The sequence below is a fragment of the Polistes dominula genome, unplaced genomic scaffold (assembly GCF_049000335.1).
Source record: "Polistes dominula isolate Pdom_NZ unplaced genomic scaffold, Pdom_raw_medaka contig_24, whole genome shotgun sequence".
Classification (NCBI taxonomy): domain Eukaryota; kingdom Metazoa; phylum Arthropoda; class Insecta; order Hymenoptera; family Vespidae; genus Polistes; species Polistes dominula.
In genome coordinates, this window is record NW_028301150.1 from 1,456,602 (window position 1) to 1,474,441 (window position 17,840).

Consider the following 17,840-nt stretch of genomic DNA (forward strand, 5'->3'; position numbering starts at 1 on the left):
AATTCGTGGCGTACGATCTATTTGGAATTTGGAAAAATTTGGAATTTTTTTTTTTAGTCAACAAATTTTAGAAAAAGGTGCACCCCCACCACTAACACCACCACCCCTACCACCCCAATCACCCCTACTACCACCACCATGTACAATCCGTATACGATCCGTGTACGATCCGGTGTTCCATCTCCCTCTGGACTGTTGTTTTTATCGTTTTCATGATAGGTTTGTGAAGTTGGTGAGTAAAAAAAAAAAAACAAAAAAAAGGTCATCAACTTGAAAAAGTTGGAACTTGGACACTTTTTCCGACTTTTTCAAAATTTTGTCCGAGATTTGTCGGATTTCAAATTTTCCCGGGGCGTACGATAATTTTCTGCCACGTAGGATAATTTTGCGCCCCTGTGTCGATCAAACGAACTAAAGTCTCTGGGATCACTGTTTACAAGCATAAAGGTAGTCGTTGAACAAAGTACAGTAAATATTGTATCAATAGTTTTAGTGAATATTTAGTGAATATATAATCAAGGTTATTTACATTTCTTTGTTTAATAAAAGATATTAACAATATGGACGATGATTCAAGAATACTCACAGCTTGGTCAAATGTGTTGGTAAGGTAAGTAAAATTCTGTATAAGTTAGAAAATGTAATTATAAAGATTTATTGTGTGCTAATCAAATCGTGATAATATTAAAGATAATATTTATCATTATATTTATTTTTATTTATATTACAATTAATGTTATAATAATTAATTATATGTGCATTCATTATTTCATATAGGGTGCTATTCCGCGAAGAAGACACGTCGGATAAAGATTCGGCATCAATTCAGTTCAATTCAATTCCTCAGCTTAATTCTCAAAATCAAATGGAACATAATACAGTTGTGCAACATCGTAGAATTCTAAAATTTAATGTAAGTACAACAATAAAGATTTCTACTCAAGATTGGTTACATTATATGTCTAAAACAATAATTTTTAACTGGTGTGTATTTTCAGGATAAAATGGCTTACTCCATGTTGAAAAGAAATAAATTTTGTAAAAAGAAAGACGATTCTGATGGACTCATGCATGAATTAGGAAAATTGTTTGAAATACAAATCAAACAGATGAAAGAAGAAATGAAAGCTGAAAAGTTGAAAAAACAAGTTTGTTCAAAGAAAATATATGAACTAGAACGTAGTATCGATCTTATGGAAAAGAAATTCCGATGTTATAAGATAATTAAGGAAAGAAGAGAAAAAGGTCTAAGCGTGAATAATATTAATTTCAATAGTTTAAAGATAAAGTCAGATCCAAAAATTGACATAGATTATGTCAAACGTATGTCAACATTAAATATTTACGATAAAGATTACAGACATTCTATAGGAGAGAATATTTCAGAAGATACTGTACAACATCGGCCAGATTTGACTCAAAAGTTTGATCAGTTAAATATTTCCAATGTTCAAAATGAGCATATTTGTATTTCTCCTAATGAAAATTCAACTTTTGCTGTGAATGATTTAGGTGCTTCATTAAATTCAAATTTGTCTTTTAACGATGAGAATAATGTAGACGTTAAACCAAACATGTTGTTTGATTTGAAATATTCGAAAAATTTTAGAGAGTAAGTATCATTATTCATTTGATTATATTTTATAATGATGATGTATTAATAAAACTATACAAAGAAAAAAAAAGGAAAATAAAATAAATTTCATTTATATGTCTATTTAATGTGTTGCTCTCTGTAATTTATAGAAAATTCATGTTTGTATATATACATTATTGTATATTGCAAATGTACATTCGTAATCTGAATAACGAGATTATAATATTAGCATAAAGTATATTATATTCTACAAATAATAACACGTGAAATTTATTTAAGTCATATTAATTGTAAATTATTATTCGTAATATTATAATATCCAGTATTCACATAACAGTATATACAATTATAAATGTTTCAACCAATCCTTGTATCGTAAAATAAATGAAATCGAAACGTACGTTTTGATAGATTCGATTACCTTACAGATATTGTAATAATTTAGTAACGTTGTCTCTTAACGTATCATTGGATAAATTTTTATCCGAAATTCGAAGACTACAAAGTAAACTTTATAATAGAAATGAAAATAAAGGCAAGTATAAACGTCGTTATTATTCAGGTTTAAAGGAAGTAAATAAACACGTTATGTTGAAAAAAGTACGATTCGTAATAATAGCACCGGATATTGAAAACATTGTATCAGCAGGTAAAGCAAGTGTGATGATGACGATTGAAATGTCACGTTCGTTGAATTAATCAATTGTTTTATTCATTCCAGGAGGTTTAAACGAAGAGGTTGACAAATTATTAGAAATATGTAGAAAGAATGAAACGCCATATTGCTTTGGTTTACGTAGACGGAAACTTGGCTATTATGCTCATGGTAATGGATTCGTAAGCTGTATAGGAATCTCTAATTACGCTAATGCCGAGGTAAGCGATCAAATTTAATGATATCATGCATTTTGTTTTCTTTGTTCTTTTTTTAAATGATATATTAATAAAATCATTCTTGGTAGGAACTCTTTTGGAATGTTCTTGTCGAAGTAATAAAAGCGCGGAATTCGTTTGAAAAATTACAAGGAAAGTCGAAGGAAATGGTCAACGTGTCCAAGTTAACTCAAGAAAATGGTCTCTTGACGGAAAACATTAAAGTCGTGTTAAAAAGTTTAACAATGATAACTTAAGGCAAGCAATTTTTATATATTTTCTTCTCATACGTCGCGAAAATTTGAAATAGAAAGAGAAAGAAACAAATGCAACTCTTTAAATTTGCATCTGCTTAATTCTGGTAATTCTCAGAGATAGAGGAGTACTCGGTAGGTAAAAAAAAAAAAGACAGAGAAAAGAGAGACAGAGAGAGAGAGAGAGAGAGAGAAAAAAAAAAAAGAAGTTCGGTAGCGAACTGCATCTGCGTAACCTTGAGGCAATGAACATCTAGGGCACGTCCCGATTCAACTCAAGTATGAAAAAGAGGATGTTGGATTTGATAAATGAAAATTGCAACTCCACTAGAAAGACCTGGGATTGCTTGAAAATTATTTTTTTTTTTTATTTTTCATTCCTTGTTTTTTTTTTTTTTTTTATAGTACACGTCGATAATAAATTCATAGTGACGAAGATTTATAATATCTTTTCTATTAAATATTTGTTGGACAGAGAGAGAGAGAGAGAGAGAGAGAGAGAGAGCGTAGCAACTTAATAGCCTTTTGGATTGAAAGTTGCTCTTTTAAAGCTCTTAAAAAGAAACTCTTTCTTTTTAAAGTCTTGAATAAAAACAAGAACTGAGAAATTGTTTCTTTTCGATAAATTTTAACATACACAAAGATTTTTCTTAAAAAAAGTAAGAAAGAAAATAACCTGTTACGAGTTTGTACACTTTACGAAGTACCGAAAGAGAGAGAGAGAACTAGCGTTTATTTTATATTTTTTAATTTCTGGATACTTTATTTTATAATCTCTCAAAAACGTATATATATATATATATATAGTTAGTTATTTTATGTATTGTAAATTTCATCATTTTATTCGAACACAACGGTAAAGCATTAACCTTAGAGAAGCGATATTTTAGAAAGACATTTTTATTCTGTTTACGAGATTGAGTCAATTAAAAGATTGATATCATCATTTCCGATTGTTTTGCACGATTTGAATTAATACCCAAGATGACTACTACTACTACTACTCAATTATATCAAAAGTCTTTCAAAATTCCTTTTTTTTACTTCTACGAAATTCGCAACGTGTCGCAAAAGAACACACAGTCTCGTCGCGATCTTCAAGAAATTCCAAAGGAATGCACAATGGTGAACGTAGCAGCGATGGATTCAAGTTGATTTCGATACGCATTTTATTGATTTTATTTTTTGTTTATCATCATCGATATCAAATCCAAGACTAAATAATAACAATAATAATAAAAACAATACTTTCATCATTCATTTATACACATTCTCTCGCAATTCCGTTTAAAAATATCATCAAAAAAAAAAAAATAAAAACAAATTTATCAAATAAAATGGAATTTTCTTTCATAAATAATATTATTGAATGTTATGTTACAATTCAATATATATATATTACCGATAAACATATTCATTGTCAGAATAATATGAACAAGTCGTCGATATTTCTTTTCAGTTCCACGAATCGAGGTAACATGATCATGTAGTTTGATAAGGATCCTAATATTCGATCGATGACAAAAAAACAAAGGATATAGCCATTAAAATCATGAGAAGAGAACGGGGACAGAAAGAACCAAGCAGATCAGACCCATTGCTAGAATGAGAAACGTATATACGAAAGGGGAATAGCTGCTGTATATATACATTAAACAGAAAACGTGTGCATGTGCAGGTTGTACACATATATATCTATATATATATGCAGTAAAGATAGAAAGAGATAGCATGAGAGTAAGAAAGAGAGAGAAAAAGAAAGAAAAGGCGAAGAAGGCGAGGTTCGAATGGAAGCTGGAACGAAGCCTGAAGACTTGGAAGACTGGAAAGGAGAGGCAAACTCTGGGACCAATGAGAGCTTGGTGAGGGATTGGTGAGGTCAGAGGAGGGTCCCAAGCGGGACCGTGAGCTCTCTTTCTTTCTTTCTTTCTTTCTTCTCTTTCTCTCTTTTTCTTTCTTTGCGTGTATAGATGTGTATGTATATATGTGTGTATACGGGTCTGTTGATGCAAGTGCGGTGACTGTACGAAGACCGGTGCTGACTTGCGGAGTCAGTCAGTCAGTCAGTCAGTCAGTCGGCATCGGCCGCGACGCACCATACGCGAATTACCAACCACGCGTTATCTCATTCCATTATCTCACACATTCTCGTCGTTTTATATTATTATTATTTTTCTTTTTCTACTTTTTTTTTTAAATATCAATTAATAAATATTTCGTTTGTTCGTTTATATTCAATTATCGTATTTTGATATTCCACACATTATTCCCTCGTTTATTATCTTTCTTCTTCCTATCGAATATACTTTATTATTATTTAAAAGAAGATTTATTTTAATTATCATATATTCTTCTTCCATTGTTTATTGTATTCTTCAAGAAGTGACCTTGCGAAGGGATTTTTCTTATCAACACTTTGGAAATCTAATACTTCGTGGTGTATCTCGTCTGAATTATATACGTCAAAGGTAACACGCATTTATTATTATTTATTTACTTTTTTTTCTTCTTCTTCTTCTTAAAGCATTATTTTTGTGTTATTATAATAAGTAATATTGAAAATAATATTAGTAGGTTTTATATTTAAGGCGTGTCAATGAATTCGGGGGCGGGGGGGGGGGACCATTAAACAATTTGAAAACTAAAAGTACACTTTCTTTATAAGAATAATAGTGTAATGTATAAATATTTTTTAATAATCTTTTATCTACAAAAAGAAACATCCTATAATGATTATCATCAATATTTTACATGCAAATAATAATAATTATTATTCAACAAAATAATATTTGATATTGAATCAAATCATGAGACAGATAAATGTAAAAGTAATTTGATGTCGTAAATGAAATGGGCTAAAGTTTATCAAAAGTTCAATTGTAATACTCGTGTAATCCTTTGGTTAAATTAACTTTTGCAAAGTGGCACACACACATATATATATATAAACACACATAGACATATTCTAAGAAAGTTTATGAAGGATTGTAATCTTGTGTAAGAAACGACGACCTTTTCTGCGTGATTCTGAGATGCAAGGATGAAATGATATATACATACATATATGTATATATATATTTATAAACAAGCTTAGTCGAATGTTCGTCGTATTCTCAATAATTTCGAAACCCGAAATGATCGTAAAGTTTCCGGTTCGAAAGGTTCTCTCGCAAGGAGATCAAGAAGTAAGTAAGTAAGTAAGTAAGTAAGCAAGAAAGCAAGCAAGTATCTTCTCGAGAATCGTGACTTGTATTGCGCACGTGTGTGTGTGTGTGTATGTGTATGTGCGTGAGTTCATTCGACACAACAATTTCGAATGCCGTTAGGCGTCAATGATCGACGAATCCGATGACCGTCAGGCAAACGTAGATAACAGAAATGTCGTTAAATTTTATGTTTTTTTAATTTATAATATTAACGATTGAAATAATAAAAAAAATCCAAAATGAACAAGAGAATATTAAATATAAAGATAAGGATTGATAGAACGGGAACAGGAGAATAGATAAATAGATAGATTGATAGATAGATAGATAGATAGTATTTAGAAGGTTGTTGAAAATTTGTTGAAAAATATTCATGTGAAAAAAAAGAAAAAAAGGAAAAAAACGAAAAGAAAATTATTCCTACACGAATAGTCGATGAGTCAACTATATTTTTTTATCGACGTGGGATGAAATATCAATTTTTTGAAATGACGTGTGAACCTTTGTCGAACGGGCACGCGTTTTCTCTTTTTTTTCTTTTTTTCTTTTTTTTTAATTAATGGTTAAGCACCACTACCATCATTACCACGTGGATGAGTGGGTTGGGATACAAATGTAAAAAGATTTTTGTTCGTAAAGCAATGTAATAAATTCAATATAATTCATCTCATTCATCGTATTATAAAAAGGATGATTCAATATATATTTTGTAGATAAAATAATGATTATAGTTTTAAACAATTGTCCATTGAAATATATTATACATGTGAAATATATGCCACAAAAGTTTTTCTTTTTTTAATTAATAATTAAACACCATTACCACCACCATCACCACCACTCACATGTGGGTGAGTGAATGGTGTAACGAATTTTAAAAGATTTTTTTTCGTAAAGTAACGTAATCAATTAAATATAATTTATCTCATTCATCGTATTATAAAAAGTATAATTCAATATATTTTATAGATTATATATTGATTATAATTTTAAACATTTTTCCATTGAAATAAATCTACCACAAAAGTGTCATTTCCTTTTCCTTTATCCGTTTCCGTTGTGGATATTCTAATAAGCGATTTTCGTAAGCAAACTGATTGTGAGACTAAACAATAAAAGAGATAAGGAGAACGATTTGTCATTCGTTCATATTCGTTCGTTGGTATTTTGCCTTTCAAAAATCCCAACGGGATTTTTGTTATTTATTTTATTTTATATATTTTTTTTCTTTTTTTGATCTCCTTACTGATAAATGTTCTTGCGTGTAAAAGAACTGAAAGTGGGCGGTTACGTGACACACACACACACACATATACACATATATAGGTATACAAAAAAGGGTAGACTCAATTTTTTTTGTCTGATGAGATAAAAATATTATCTCGATTTAAAAGAAAAAGAAAAATATATATAACAATAATAATAGTAATAATAATAGTAGTAGTAGTAATAGGAATACTAAGAAGATTTATTTGTAAGAATAAAAAAGAAGGAAACGTGTGTGAATGAAAAAAGGGTTTTGTTTTTTTGTCAAAGTGATATAAAAATTTACAAACAATATTTAAAAAGATGTACAGCAACAATAATAATAGTAATAATAATAGTAGTAGTAGTAATAGTAGTAGTAATAGGAATACTAAGAAGATTTATTTGTAAGAATAAAAAAGAAGGAAACGTGTGTGAATGAAAAAAGGGTTTTGTTTTTTTGTCAAAGTGAGATAAAAATTTACAAACAATATATAAATAATATAAATAATAATAATAATAATAATAAAAATAGTAATACTGATAGTAGTAGTAGTAGTAGTAATAGGAATACTAAGAAGATTAATTTAAGTAAGAATAAAAAAGAAGGGAACACGTGTGAATGAGAAAAGGGTTTGTTTTATCGAAGTGATACAAAAATCTACAAACAATGTATAACAATATACATTAATAATAATCTTTAATAATAATAGTAGTAATACTAAGAAGATTAATTTAAGTAAGAATAAAAAAGAAGGGAACACGTGTGAATGAAAAAAGGGTTTGTTTTATCGAAGTGATACAAAAATCTACAAACAATGTATAACAATATACATTAATATTAATCTTTAATAATAATAGTAGTAATAGTAAGAAGATTAATTTGTAAGAATAAAAAAAAACAAGAAAAAGAAGAATGAAGCACGTGTGAATGAGTAAATCGATGTTTTTTTTCTTTTCTTTTCTTTTCTGAGTGACTTCTTCGATGTGTCACAGGCTTATCGGTCAAAGAACTTTCCTTCTCATAGTTCGAATCGTATCAATCGATAGTAGAGGACGTTTTATCTTACTTTTCATTCTCTAGTTTTCTCGAGCGTGCATAATAAATGTGAATGATAGAAAGACAGACTCGTTTTTCTTCCTTTCACATCGTTCGGGGAATGATCGTTCCTTTTCTTTCTTTTCTTTTTTTCTTTTTTTTTTCTTTTATTTCTTACTTCTTAGCTCGTAAAAGAAGAAGAGAAAATTCGAATTGCCGTTGGTGAGCCGTTGGTAAGTCAATCGGGAATCCTTGAATTTCTACGACATCCGATCGTCGAAATTTTAAAATGAAGAAGAAGATGAAGAAGATGAAGAAGATGAAAATGAAGAAGAAGAAGAAGAAGCGAAAAATGGTAAAACGTTATCGAAAGAAAAATAGGAGATTTTCCTTTTCTTCTTCTTCTTCTTCTTTTTTTTTTCATCCCCCTCGGATAAAGAAGAAAGGCAGTTATCTATATAGATGTAACTACTTTGTCCCTTGAGTACTAAGCTACGTTTATTTCTTCGAATGCTTAACGATTTTTTTCCTTTCTTTTTTTTTTTTTTATATATATCTTTCTACTATGTTCATATATAAGATATTTTGTTAGATAGCAATCATTATTCTCTTGGTTGAAATCGTGAAATTATTGGATGGACCGATATGACGAAGTTTATCCTTCGATTTTTCTATAATCGTCATTTTCCTTCTTTTATATTTTTAATAAAAAAAAAAAAACAAAAAAAAGGAATTAGGATATTAAATGAAAGAATTGTATTGTGAAAATAATTAAACCACTTGACGTTAAGAATTATATTAAATTTGTCACGTCTTAATATTATTTTATTATATTTTATTATTTTATTAATTTATTTTAATTTATTTATTACATTATTTTAATATTATTTTATTTTATAATTTTCTATTTTAAATTTTACCCCCCCCCCTCCAAAAAAAAAATTAGAATATTGAAATAAAAGAATTGTATTGCAAAAATAATTAACCCAATTAATGTAAAAATCAAATTAAATTTTTTATAATATCTTATTATTATTTTATTATTTTATTATTTATTTTTAATATTGAATTATTATTTAACAAAATTATATTATAAATTTAATAAAATAATATAATATTTATCATACTAATAATCATTTGATTAAATTGATAACGAATAATTTTATATTTATAATTATATTATAGTTACTTTAGTATAACAAAATAAATAATTCTATAAAACGTGGTTGATTTTTTAAACTTTTCAATTTATCTATTCTTTTTCTTTTTATCAAAGAAAATATTTTTATAATTGTCTGTACACACATAGACTCTAATACTATTATATCTTTTCTTTCATTATCATAAACTTGTAGAACATATTACACGTGTATCGTTGTCAAACTGGTTTTGAATGAATTTTTGGTCGTTGCACTTTCAGACAGTTTTTCCTTTTTTTTTCTTTTTTTTTTTTTAATACTTTTGTTCAAATATGTACGACCCACGCTGTGAGAAACCTTGTTGTAAAGTATAAGAAGGAAAAAGTCCTCTAGACATCATTGAACGTCAAGTTAGTTTCTAACCATGCACCAACTACAAGAAAGAATTTTGATTTAAACAAGAAAAAAAAAACCATAAAAACAAAGAAATTGTTCATAGATTTCATTAATATCATTTAAAATTTATGTGATTGAGAAACAACAAGGAGGGAGAATAATTAAACTACCTGCAACTCTTAAAAAAAGGTTGAAAATATTTTCTAATGTTTTATCAAAAAAAAAATAAGATTTCTATTTGACACTTACAGAGTGTTCTCTATAAACTTGTATTATCATTATTATGGTGTTAATTAACTTTAAATAATAGTTAAGGGGAAAAACAGATTTGATTGATGGTGTTGTAAACCATACGTGGGTGAATTATCTACCACAGGGTTCCCCATCATCAATCAATTCGTTTCCCCTTTTTTTCTGCCCCACTGTTTTGGTTCCTTTACTGTTTAAAAAAAAAAAACAAAAAAATCGTACATCCCATGAAATTTCACGTGCCACACTATAGTAGCTGTATTAAAATATAATGGAGTATTGTTTTTGTTTATTATTTTATATACAAGAACAAGTGAGTTGTTGGGTATTGGGTGGGAATCAAATGAGAAAAATTATCTGAGAATCTTGGTGAAGTTTTTTGATGCGTTTGTTCACATACAATGTTGTTAATTTAATAGTATTGGTTTAGCCAATGAGATGTTGTTTCAATAATAGCTTCGTTAAAAGTACCTTCCCTTTTGCGTTTAAACGGGAAAATGTATTAAAATGGTCCTCTTAATTGGCCAATGCCATTCTCGGTAAAGATCAACGACACACTACCGTGTTGCACTTTGTTGCACTTTGTAATAAAAAGAAAAGACGACAAAAAATCGATGTACGAATGGGACTTTTTGTTTTTCTTTTTTTTTCCTTTGTCGGTTAACTTGAAAATCGAGATTCTTTACAGTAATAGTAGTAGTAGATGGATAGTAGTCGTTAGTAAATACATTATATATATATATATATATATATATATGATCAATCAGTTAGATCTTTTAACGATGCAGGAAGTCACGTAAGAAATTGCATATTTTGTGCGACGATTTGTATGCACATGTGTGCAACCTATACACGAGTATGTTTAGAACTAATACTAATCTAAAGAAAAATATGTATATATGTCTATATACAGTATCGACTAAAAGTTAACAAATTTTATACTACAGTACTTTATAACTAGTATTTATATTTAAGAAAAAAAAAAAAGAACATTGGATAGTAAAACTTTATTTTTATATTTATATATAAATTATATAATTTTTAATTATTAATATTAATTATATTATTTATATAATAATATTATTTATTATTATACTATAATTATTATTAAATATTAATAAATAATATTATAATATTATTTATTATAATAATATTAATTATTATTATTTATATATAATATATACTTATAAATTATATAATATATATATTTAATATATTAATAATAATATTAATAATAATAATAATAATATATATATATATATTTATATAATTTTATTTTCCACCAAAACATCTAAAAAATTCTGATGACACAATTTCATAACCATCTTAATATAATTTTTTATTCATTTATTATTTATTATTGTAAGTAAAATTATTTTCATATTGAACAATTTTTAGAAAAACATTAATGAAAGATAAAAAAAAAAATAAAAGAAAATATGTAAAACTAATGAAAGTTCGTAAATGTTAAAAATCTGCATATAAATTCAAACTTTTGTCTCGTAGTGTATTTTTTTTTTACATAAATGATTACTTTTAATTCGTTCAATTTCTAACGACGTATTTATTTTTACGCCAAGTTGCTCGCAACACATTTCTCTTTTATAATATTATAATAATAATAATAATAATAGTAATAAAAAAAAGGAGATTTTTTTGAAAGGTATATCAACGATCGTTTATTTAATTGTATACGATTTTAGTATAATAAGTTTGATCATTAAATATCTATGAGCATTCTATCGTTAAATTTACTATTAACACGTAATTCTAGAAAACATATATATCTATATATATATACCTGCTATATATATATATATATATATAGGAATAAATGAATATTTTTCAACACGTTCATTCTTCATATAATCGTTCGATATGCTCAATGCAACTATGATTTATGGGCGTGAAATGAGAATAGCATTCGCGTATGAAATCAGATAATTAATCTAATTTCGTATATGCGAACGAATTAACCGTTCTCAATTGGGTATACGTTCTAGATTATTATTTTTTTTCTAATTTGCATGATTTCTTCAATGCATTTACTATTCGTTGCTAATATTATAATCCGTTAATCCAAAATGACATTTTTCCATTTGTTACGATTATAATATATATTTTTAACTTTCTTTTCTTTTCTTTTCTTTCTTTCTTTCTTTCTTTTTTTGTTCTTTCTTCTTTTCGTTTTTTGATTTATCTTTTCCCTAATTAAAACATTTACAAATCGTTTTTTTTTTTAATTATTTATTTCAATCGTGAAAGTTAGTTGTTAATTCTTTTTACGATAAGTTAATTTATTCATTAAACATTTCACTTTTACTTATTTCGTATATATCGTTTCTTGTTTTTCAGTAATTGAAATAAATTACATACATGCATAGATATATGTAAATATATATGTGTAATGTTTAACAAAATGTGACATGCGTATAAGGATAATGTTTTCTATTCAAAGTAGAATTTCTATCGATGAACAAATGTATTTTAAAATGCGTGGTTACGAGTAGATCTTTTTTTTTCTTTTTCTTTGCATGACACGAGTAGAAGTAATCACGACGTCCTTTTTTTTTTTCTTCTTTTCTTTTGTTTAACATACACCTGACGAGTATTAAGTAGTATCGTATATAACCGAGTTGTTACTTAGATATAATGTTATTTCAATATATATTATATTAAATGTAATAATATATAAAATATAAATATAAAAAAAAACATAATATATATATAACATAATTATAAATTATTATATTTAATTTAATTTATATTATATATATTATATTTAATTTTATTTAATTCTATTTAATTTTATTTAATTCTATTTAATTTTATTTATATTATATTTAATTTTATTTATTATATTTATTATATTTAATTTAATTTATTATATTTATTATATTTAATTCTATTTAATTTTATTTATATTATATTTAATTTTATTTACTATATTTAATTCTACTTAATTTTATTTATATTATATTTAATTTTATTTATTATATTTATTATATTTAATTTAATTTATTATATTTATTATATTTAATATATTTAATTTTATTTATATTATATTTATTATATTTATTATATTTAATATATAATAATTTATAATTAACCTATATAATATTTATAATTATATTGTGTTATATTATATTTACTATATATAATAATTTTGTTCGAATTTCGAATATAATATTCAATTTTTTTTATTTTTTATTTTTAAAACAATATAATTTCTATTTTTTTTTTTTACACATATATGCATATGAATCTTAAATAAATAAATATATAGTGTAATACATGTATAGTGTATAAACGTAATCGATAACTATGACATCGTATTTTGCATTACGTATTATCGTGTATGAGTTTCTTCTTTGAATGCATCATTAACGAACTGGTGTTAATCACAACCGTGACTCATCGCTACGTTATTTTTTCTTTTTTAGTTTTTTTTTTTCTATTGAGTACTCGAGTCTTCAACAAAAATTTCTTTTCTTTTCTTTTTTTTTCTTTTCATTTTTTATTTTTTATTTTTTTTTACAGTAGAGGTACCACGTCAAAGTCATTGACATCATCTCGTTTTAGAATTTCTTTTACATGACATTTATTTAATAGAACCGAAACAAATTTCAATTCTAAGCAAATTATTAAACAACACTGACTCAATCCTGAAACACATATACACACATAGATATTCATATAATTCTTGTAAAAATATTTTGTTCACATAGATCACAAAATTGTGTATGTAACTCACGTATGCTAGTAGTACGTCCAATATTTTTTATTATACGTTGAGATATAAACTATCCTATCTTTCAAGTTGGATGAAATTGCATACTGTGTACAAAATTTGATTAAAATCCGTTCAGTAGTTTAGGAGTCCATTGCGGACAAACAACGTGACACGTCATTTATATATATATAGAACAAAATATAAAATATAATTCACATGTAAAGTTAAATAAAAAGATAAAAGATTAATGTAAGTAACTTTGGAGGGGTAGAGAGGGGTTGTAAAAATAAGAAAAAAAAATAAAAGGGTAAATCAAGTAACTATTGAAGGGTTGAGAGAGAGGGGGTGGGTGGGAAGTTAGAGAAACAGTACATGATATTTTGTTGTTAATGAAAATAATTGTTTTTCAACAAGTAGGAAAATTACTAAGAGAGATAGAGAGATAGAGATAGTATGTGTGTGTGTGTGTGTGTGTGTGTGTTTATGTGTGGTTTATTCGTGTCATTAGGCTCAGGGCTTTTCGCAAAACCACAGAGTTAACGGGAATACATTCAAGTGGACGACGAGTCCCAAGTAGGGTAAACCATTCGCAATTTAAGAGCACACCAAACACAATTACGGTTTATAGTGGCCTTTAACGCCCTTAGCATCTGACCTCTCGTTGTGACGTACTGAGAAGAAATGAAAAGAAAAATGGGCAAAATTAGTGGGAAGGAAAAAAATGAAGGAGGTTACGAAAAAAAAAACAAAAAAATAATAAAATGAACGTTCAAAATGAAAGAAAAAGAATGGATTACACTTGGTATGACGTTTATAGTTGAACAACCCACTTTGGTAATTAAGTTCGCGAGCTTGTTTCTCGAGTACTCTTGTCAGGTGTTGTTCTGTATTGTGTTGTGCTGTGTTGTGTTGTGCTGTGTTGTGTTGTGTTGTTGTGCTACTATGATTTAATTTCAATTGAAAACTCATCGAATTATTTTTTTTTCATCACTTTGACAAATATTTTTCATTCCAATCACATTACAAGTTTCTTTATTTTCATCATGGGTTTGCGAGATAGAACAACATTGTAGATGATAAGACACAAATAAAAGAGATAAAATTTGGAAAGATTGCAACTTGAAAAAGTGGTGGGAGAAAAGAGAAATTATTAAAAAATAAAAATAAAAATGATCGATAAGATAAATCTTTTTGTTTTTCTTTTTTGTTGAAAAATTACATTTACTCGTAATACTCGCAATTTTTCTCGCGATACGTTGTATGGTGTTAGATCTCAGCCACCATGCACTCACTGTTAAGAAAACTAACTTTAATTTATAATTAAGAAATATTCTAATTTAAATATTTCATTTATTATTTATTAATTTCTAATTATAAGTCTAACTTTATATTAACAATTTATTAAAATATTATAATATTAAAAATAAATATTATAATATAATATTATGATGATATTTAAATTGTAACATAAATTAATTTTATAATATAAATTATAATATAAAAAAATAAATATTAAAATATATAATATTATAATATAATTTTAATATTATTAAATTATATTTATAATTTATTAAAATTATTAAAATTTTATTTTTTATAATTATAATAAATAATTATAATATTAAAATGATACAACGATAAATATGTTTTATATTTGGCATGGAATAAATTGAAATTATTAAAGACAAATATAATAATAATAATAATAATAATAAAAAAAAAAGAAACAAAATCATCTTAATAAAACAAACATAACGAACACGATAAGAAAATTATACAAAAAAAAAAAAAAAAAATTAGTCATCGTGTTTGAACGATCGAGACTATATAATTGTTTCAAGTATGTGTTTCATAGCATATATAAACGAGAAATAATTATTATTACAATCATAATTCCACGAGTTTCTTGTCTCATTCATTTTAAAATCATTCGATGAGTAGTCATAGTTGTTTTGGAAATGACAAATCGATTGTACATCTATTACAAATAAAAAAACAAAAAATAAAAATGATTGAATAACTTAGAAAGATTTATTTTTCAAGTGATTTCAGTAAAACATATTGACAAAAAAAAATTATAAAAAGTAACAAAAAGAAAGAAAGAAAGAATAAAGTTCTGATACTTTTTGACACATGCACACACATGCACACACATGCATACATGCACAAATGTATACACATGTTAAAAAGTATCAACGAGACGTTGTTTTATGCTCACATACCGAAGAGCTTCAGATTTCGTAGGCAGAAATTCAAGAAGTTATTTACTCGCAGGTAACTAGAGAGCCCACATCCTGTGTGTATTCGATTGGAGAACGTGTGTTGGCCAATGTGTGTATGTGTGTGTGTGTGTGTGTATGCTATAGCGATTTAATATTCTAACAAATAGATTGATGAAGAAAAAAAGAAGGATAAAGGTTAAACAAAAGAATAATTATAAATGATAGAAGAATAATATTCGTCTCAAATATATTTCGTATGAAAAATTATATATGTAGAATTTTGTAAAATATTTCTTGATTTTTTTTTTTATAACTGCATGAATTTGCCTTCCAACATATTGCAAATCTAACAAAGTTAGGAATAAATTGTTTAAACATTTATGAAGAATTATATTTTAATCTATTTTCAATAAAATTTATATATTTATTTTTATTTATTATTTTTTTTATATATTTTCTATTATTATTATTATTATTATTATTATTATTATTATTTATTATATTATATTTATATTATTATAAATTTTAGTTATATTTAAATAATTATTAAATTTTTATAATTAATAATTTATATAAATAATAATTTAATAATATATTTAAATAAGTGTATATTATTAACAGTAATTTTTATTATTAATAATAATTAATAATAAAAATATATAATAAAATATAATTATATATATATATATATACGGTGTTCAGGATAGTAAAACAATAAAATACTAAAATCTAAAAAAAAAAAAAATAGAAATCATAGTTTCAGAGTTGACACTGTACTTTTAAGTTTGTTAAAAAATATAGAAAGAAAAAAGTAGAAGAGTGGTTGGAGGGGGGTGGGGGGTGGGGGAAGGGTGTTTGGAAGGAAAAAGACTAAAATAAATTTCGTTATCGTCGTCGCAAAAGTTTGCTTGGATTTTCTTTTGAAAAAACTTTTCGTATATCGATGGTGGCATCATGTTTCCCTCGTCGATACTTAACATCAATAAAAGAAGAAGTGTCAAAGATAAAAAACTACAAGTTTGTTTTTTATTTTTTATTTTATTTTTTTTTTATATGGTGTAACATTTGGATACTTTGATTTTGTCTCTTGACAATATTTTTCTTTTCATTTTCATTCAAAAAACATTTTTTCTTCAAACATGATTATTTTCATTTGGATTTTGGGTGTCGATAATAATTAAGGAAATGTCATTGAATTAAAATGGAAACGATTCGAGAGATTCATTTTGAACATCATTAAACTTGAACATCCCTCATGCGTATGTTAATATGTGTCTATGTGTTTGTGTGTGTTTAATGAATTTTTAAAAGCAAATATTAAAACGAAACGAACGCGCGCGCGCGAGTATTCTTCTCTCATTTTACGTTTTCCCTTCATTGTATTTTTGTTTCCTTTATTTATATATATATATATATTTCCTTTGTCCATGTAATTAATTACGTTGGTTTATATAGGCTGTCATACGATAAATTACCTGTTTATTTTCTTCTCTATCCAAAGTTTTGTTTAATTGCAAGCACATTTTATATATTTAGCTTCTCATCATTTATTATTTTATATTTCAATTGCTATCCCAAGCTTATTTTTCATTATATCAAATTCCACAGGGGATATATTTTCCTTCTACTTTTCCTTTTATTATCACTATCATTATTATTATTATTATTATTATTATAATTTCTTTGTTTTAATTATCTTAACAATGTTAAAACGATTTATTTCTTTTTTATTTCTTTTCGCAGATAAAATATTACAGAATAATGATAATAATTTAATTATCACAATTATTTAACCCTTCGACTGGCAGACATATTTAAAGCGTCTATGCTTTCAATTTTGAACAATATAATAATATTATGTTACTAATATAATATTGTAATAGTATT

At 25.9% G+C, this 17,840-nt stretch overlaps 2 protein-coding genes across 3 annotated transcripts in view; both read left to right on the top strand.

Moving 5' to 3' along the window:
• The first annotated feature begins 420 nt into the window (after positions 1 to 420).
• LOC107064794 (uncharacterized) lies at positions 421 to 3,905 on the top strand. Its single transcript, XM_015317839.2, has 6 exons — positions 421 to 610; positions 778 to 913; positions 999 to 1,612; positions 2,026 to 2,246; positions 2,319 to 2,473; positions 2,560 to 3,905. The coding sequence occupies exons 1-6, from the start codon at positions 561 to 563 to the stop codon at positions 2,725 to 2,727; spliced, it is 1,344 nt and encodes a 447-aa protein (XP_015173325.2). The 5' UTR covers positions 421 to 560; the 3' UTR covers positions 2,728 to 3,905.
• Positions 3,906 to 4,183: 278 nt separating this feature from the next.
• Positions 4,184 to 17,840, top strand: part of LOC107064793 (uncharacterized) — a 67,233-nt gene continuing 53,576 nt past the window's right edge. For both annotated transcript variants that reach the window (XM_015317836.2, XM_015317838.2), the window contains exon 1: positions 4,184 to 5,192. The gene's annotated coding sequence lies outside the window, so the exon portion shown is untranslated. The remainder of the gene's footprint in view (positions 5,193 to 17,840) is intronic.

Bases quoted from the DNA above. Each gene is read 5' to 3' on its own strand.
- LOC107064794 (XM_015317839.2), top strand. From the start codon at position 561: ATGGACGATGATTCAAGAATACTCACAGCTTGGTCAAATGTGTTGGTA. The intron at 1,613-2,025 runs GTAAGTATCATT...ATTACCTTACAG, and splicing joins TATTCGAAAAATTTTAGAGA to ATATTGTAATAATTTAGTAA. The intron at 2,474-2,559 runs GTAAGCGATCAA...CATTCTTGGTAG, and splicing joins CTAATTACGCTAATGCCGAG to GAACTCTTTTGGAATGTTCT.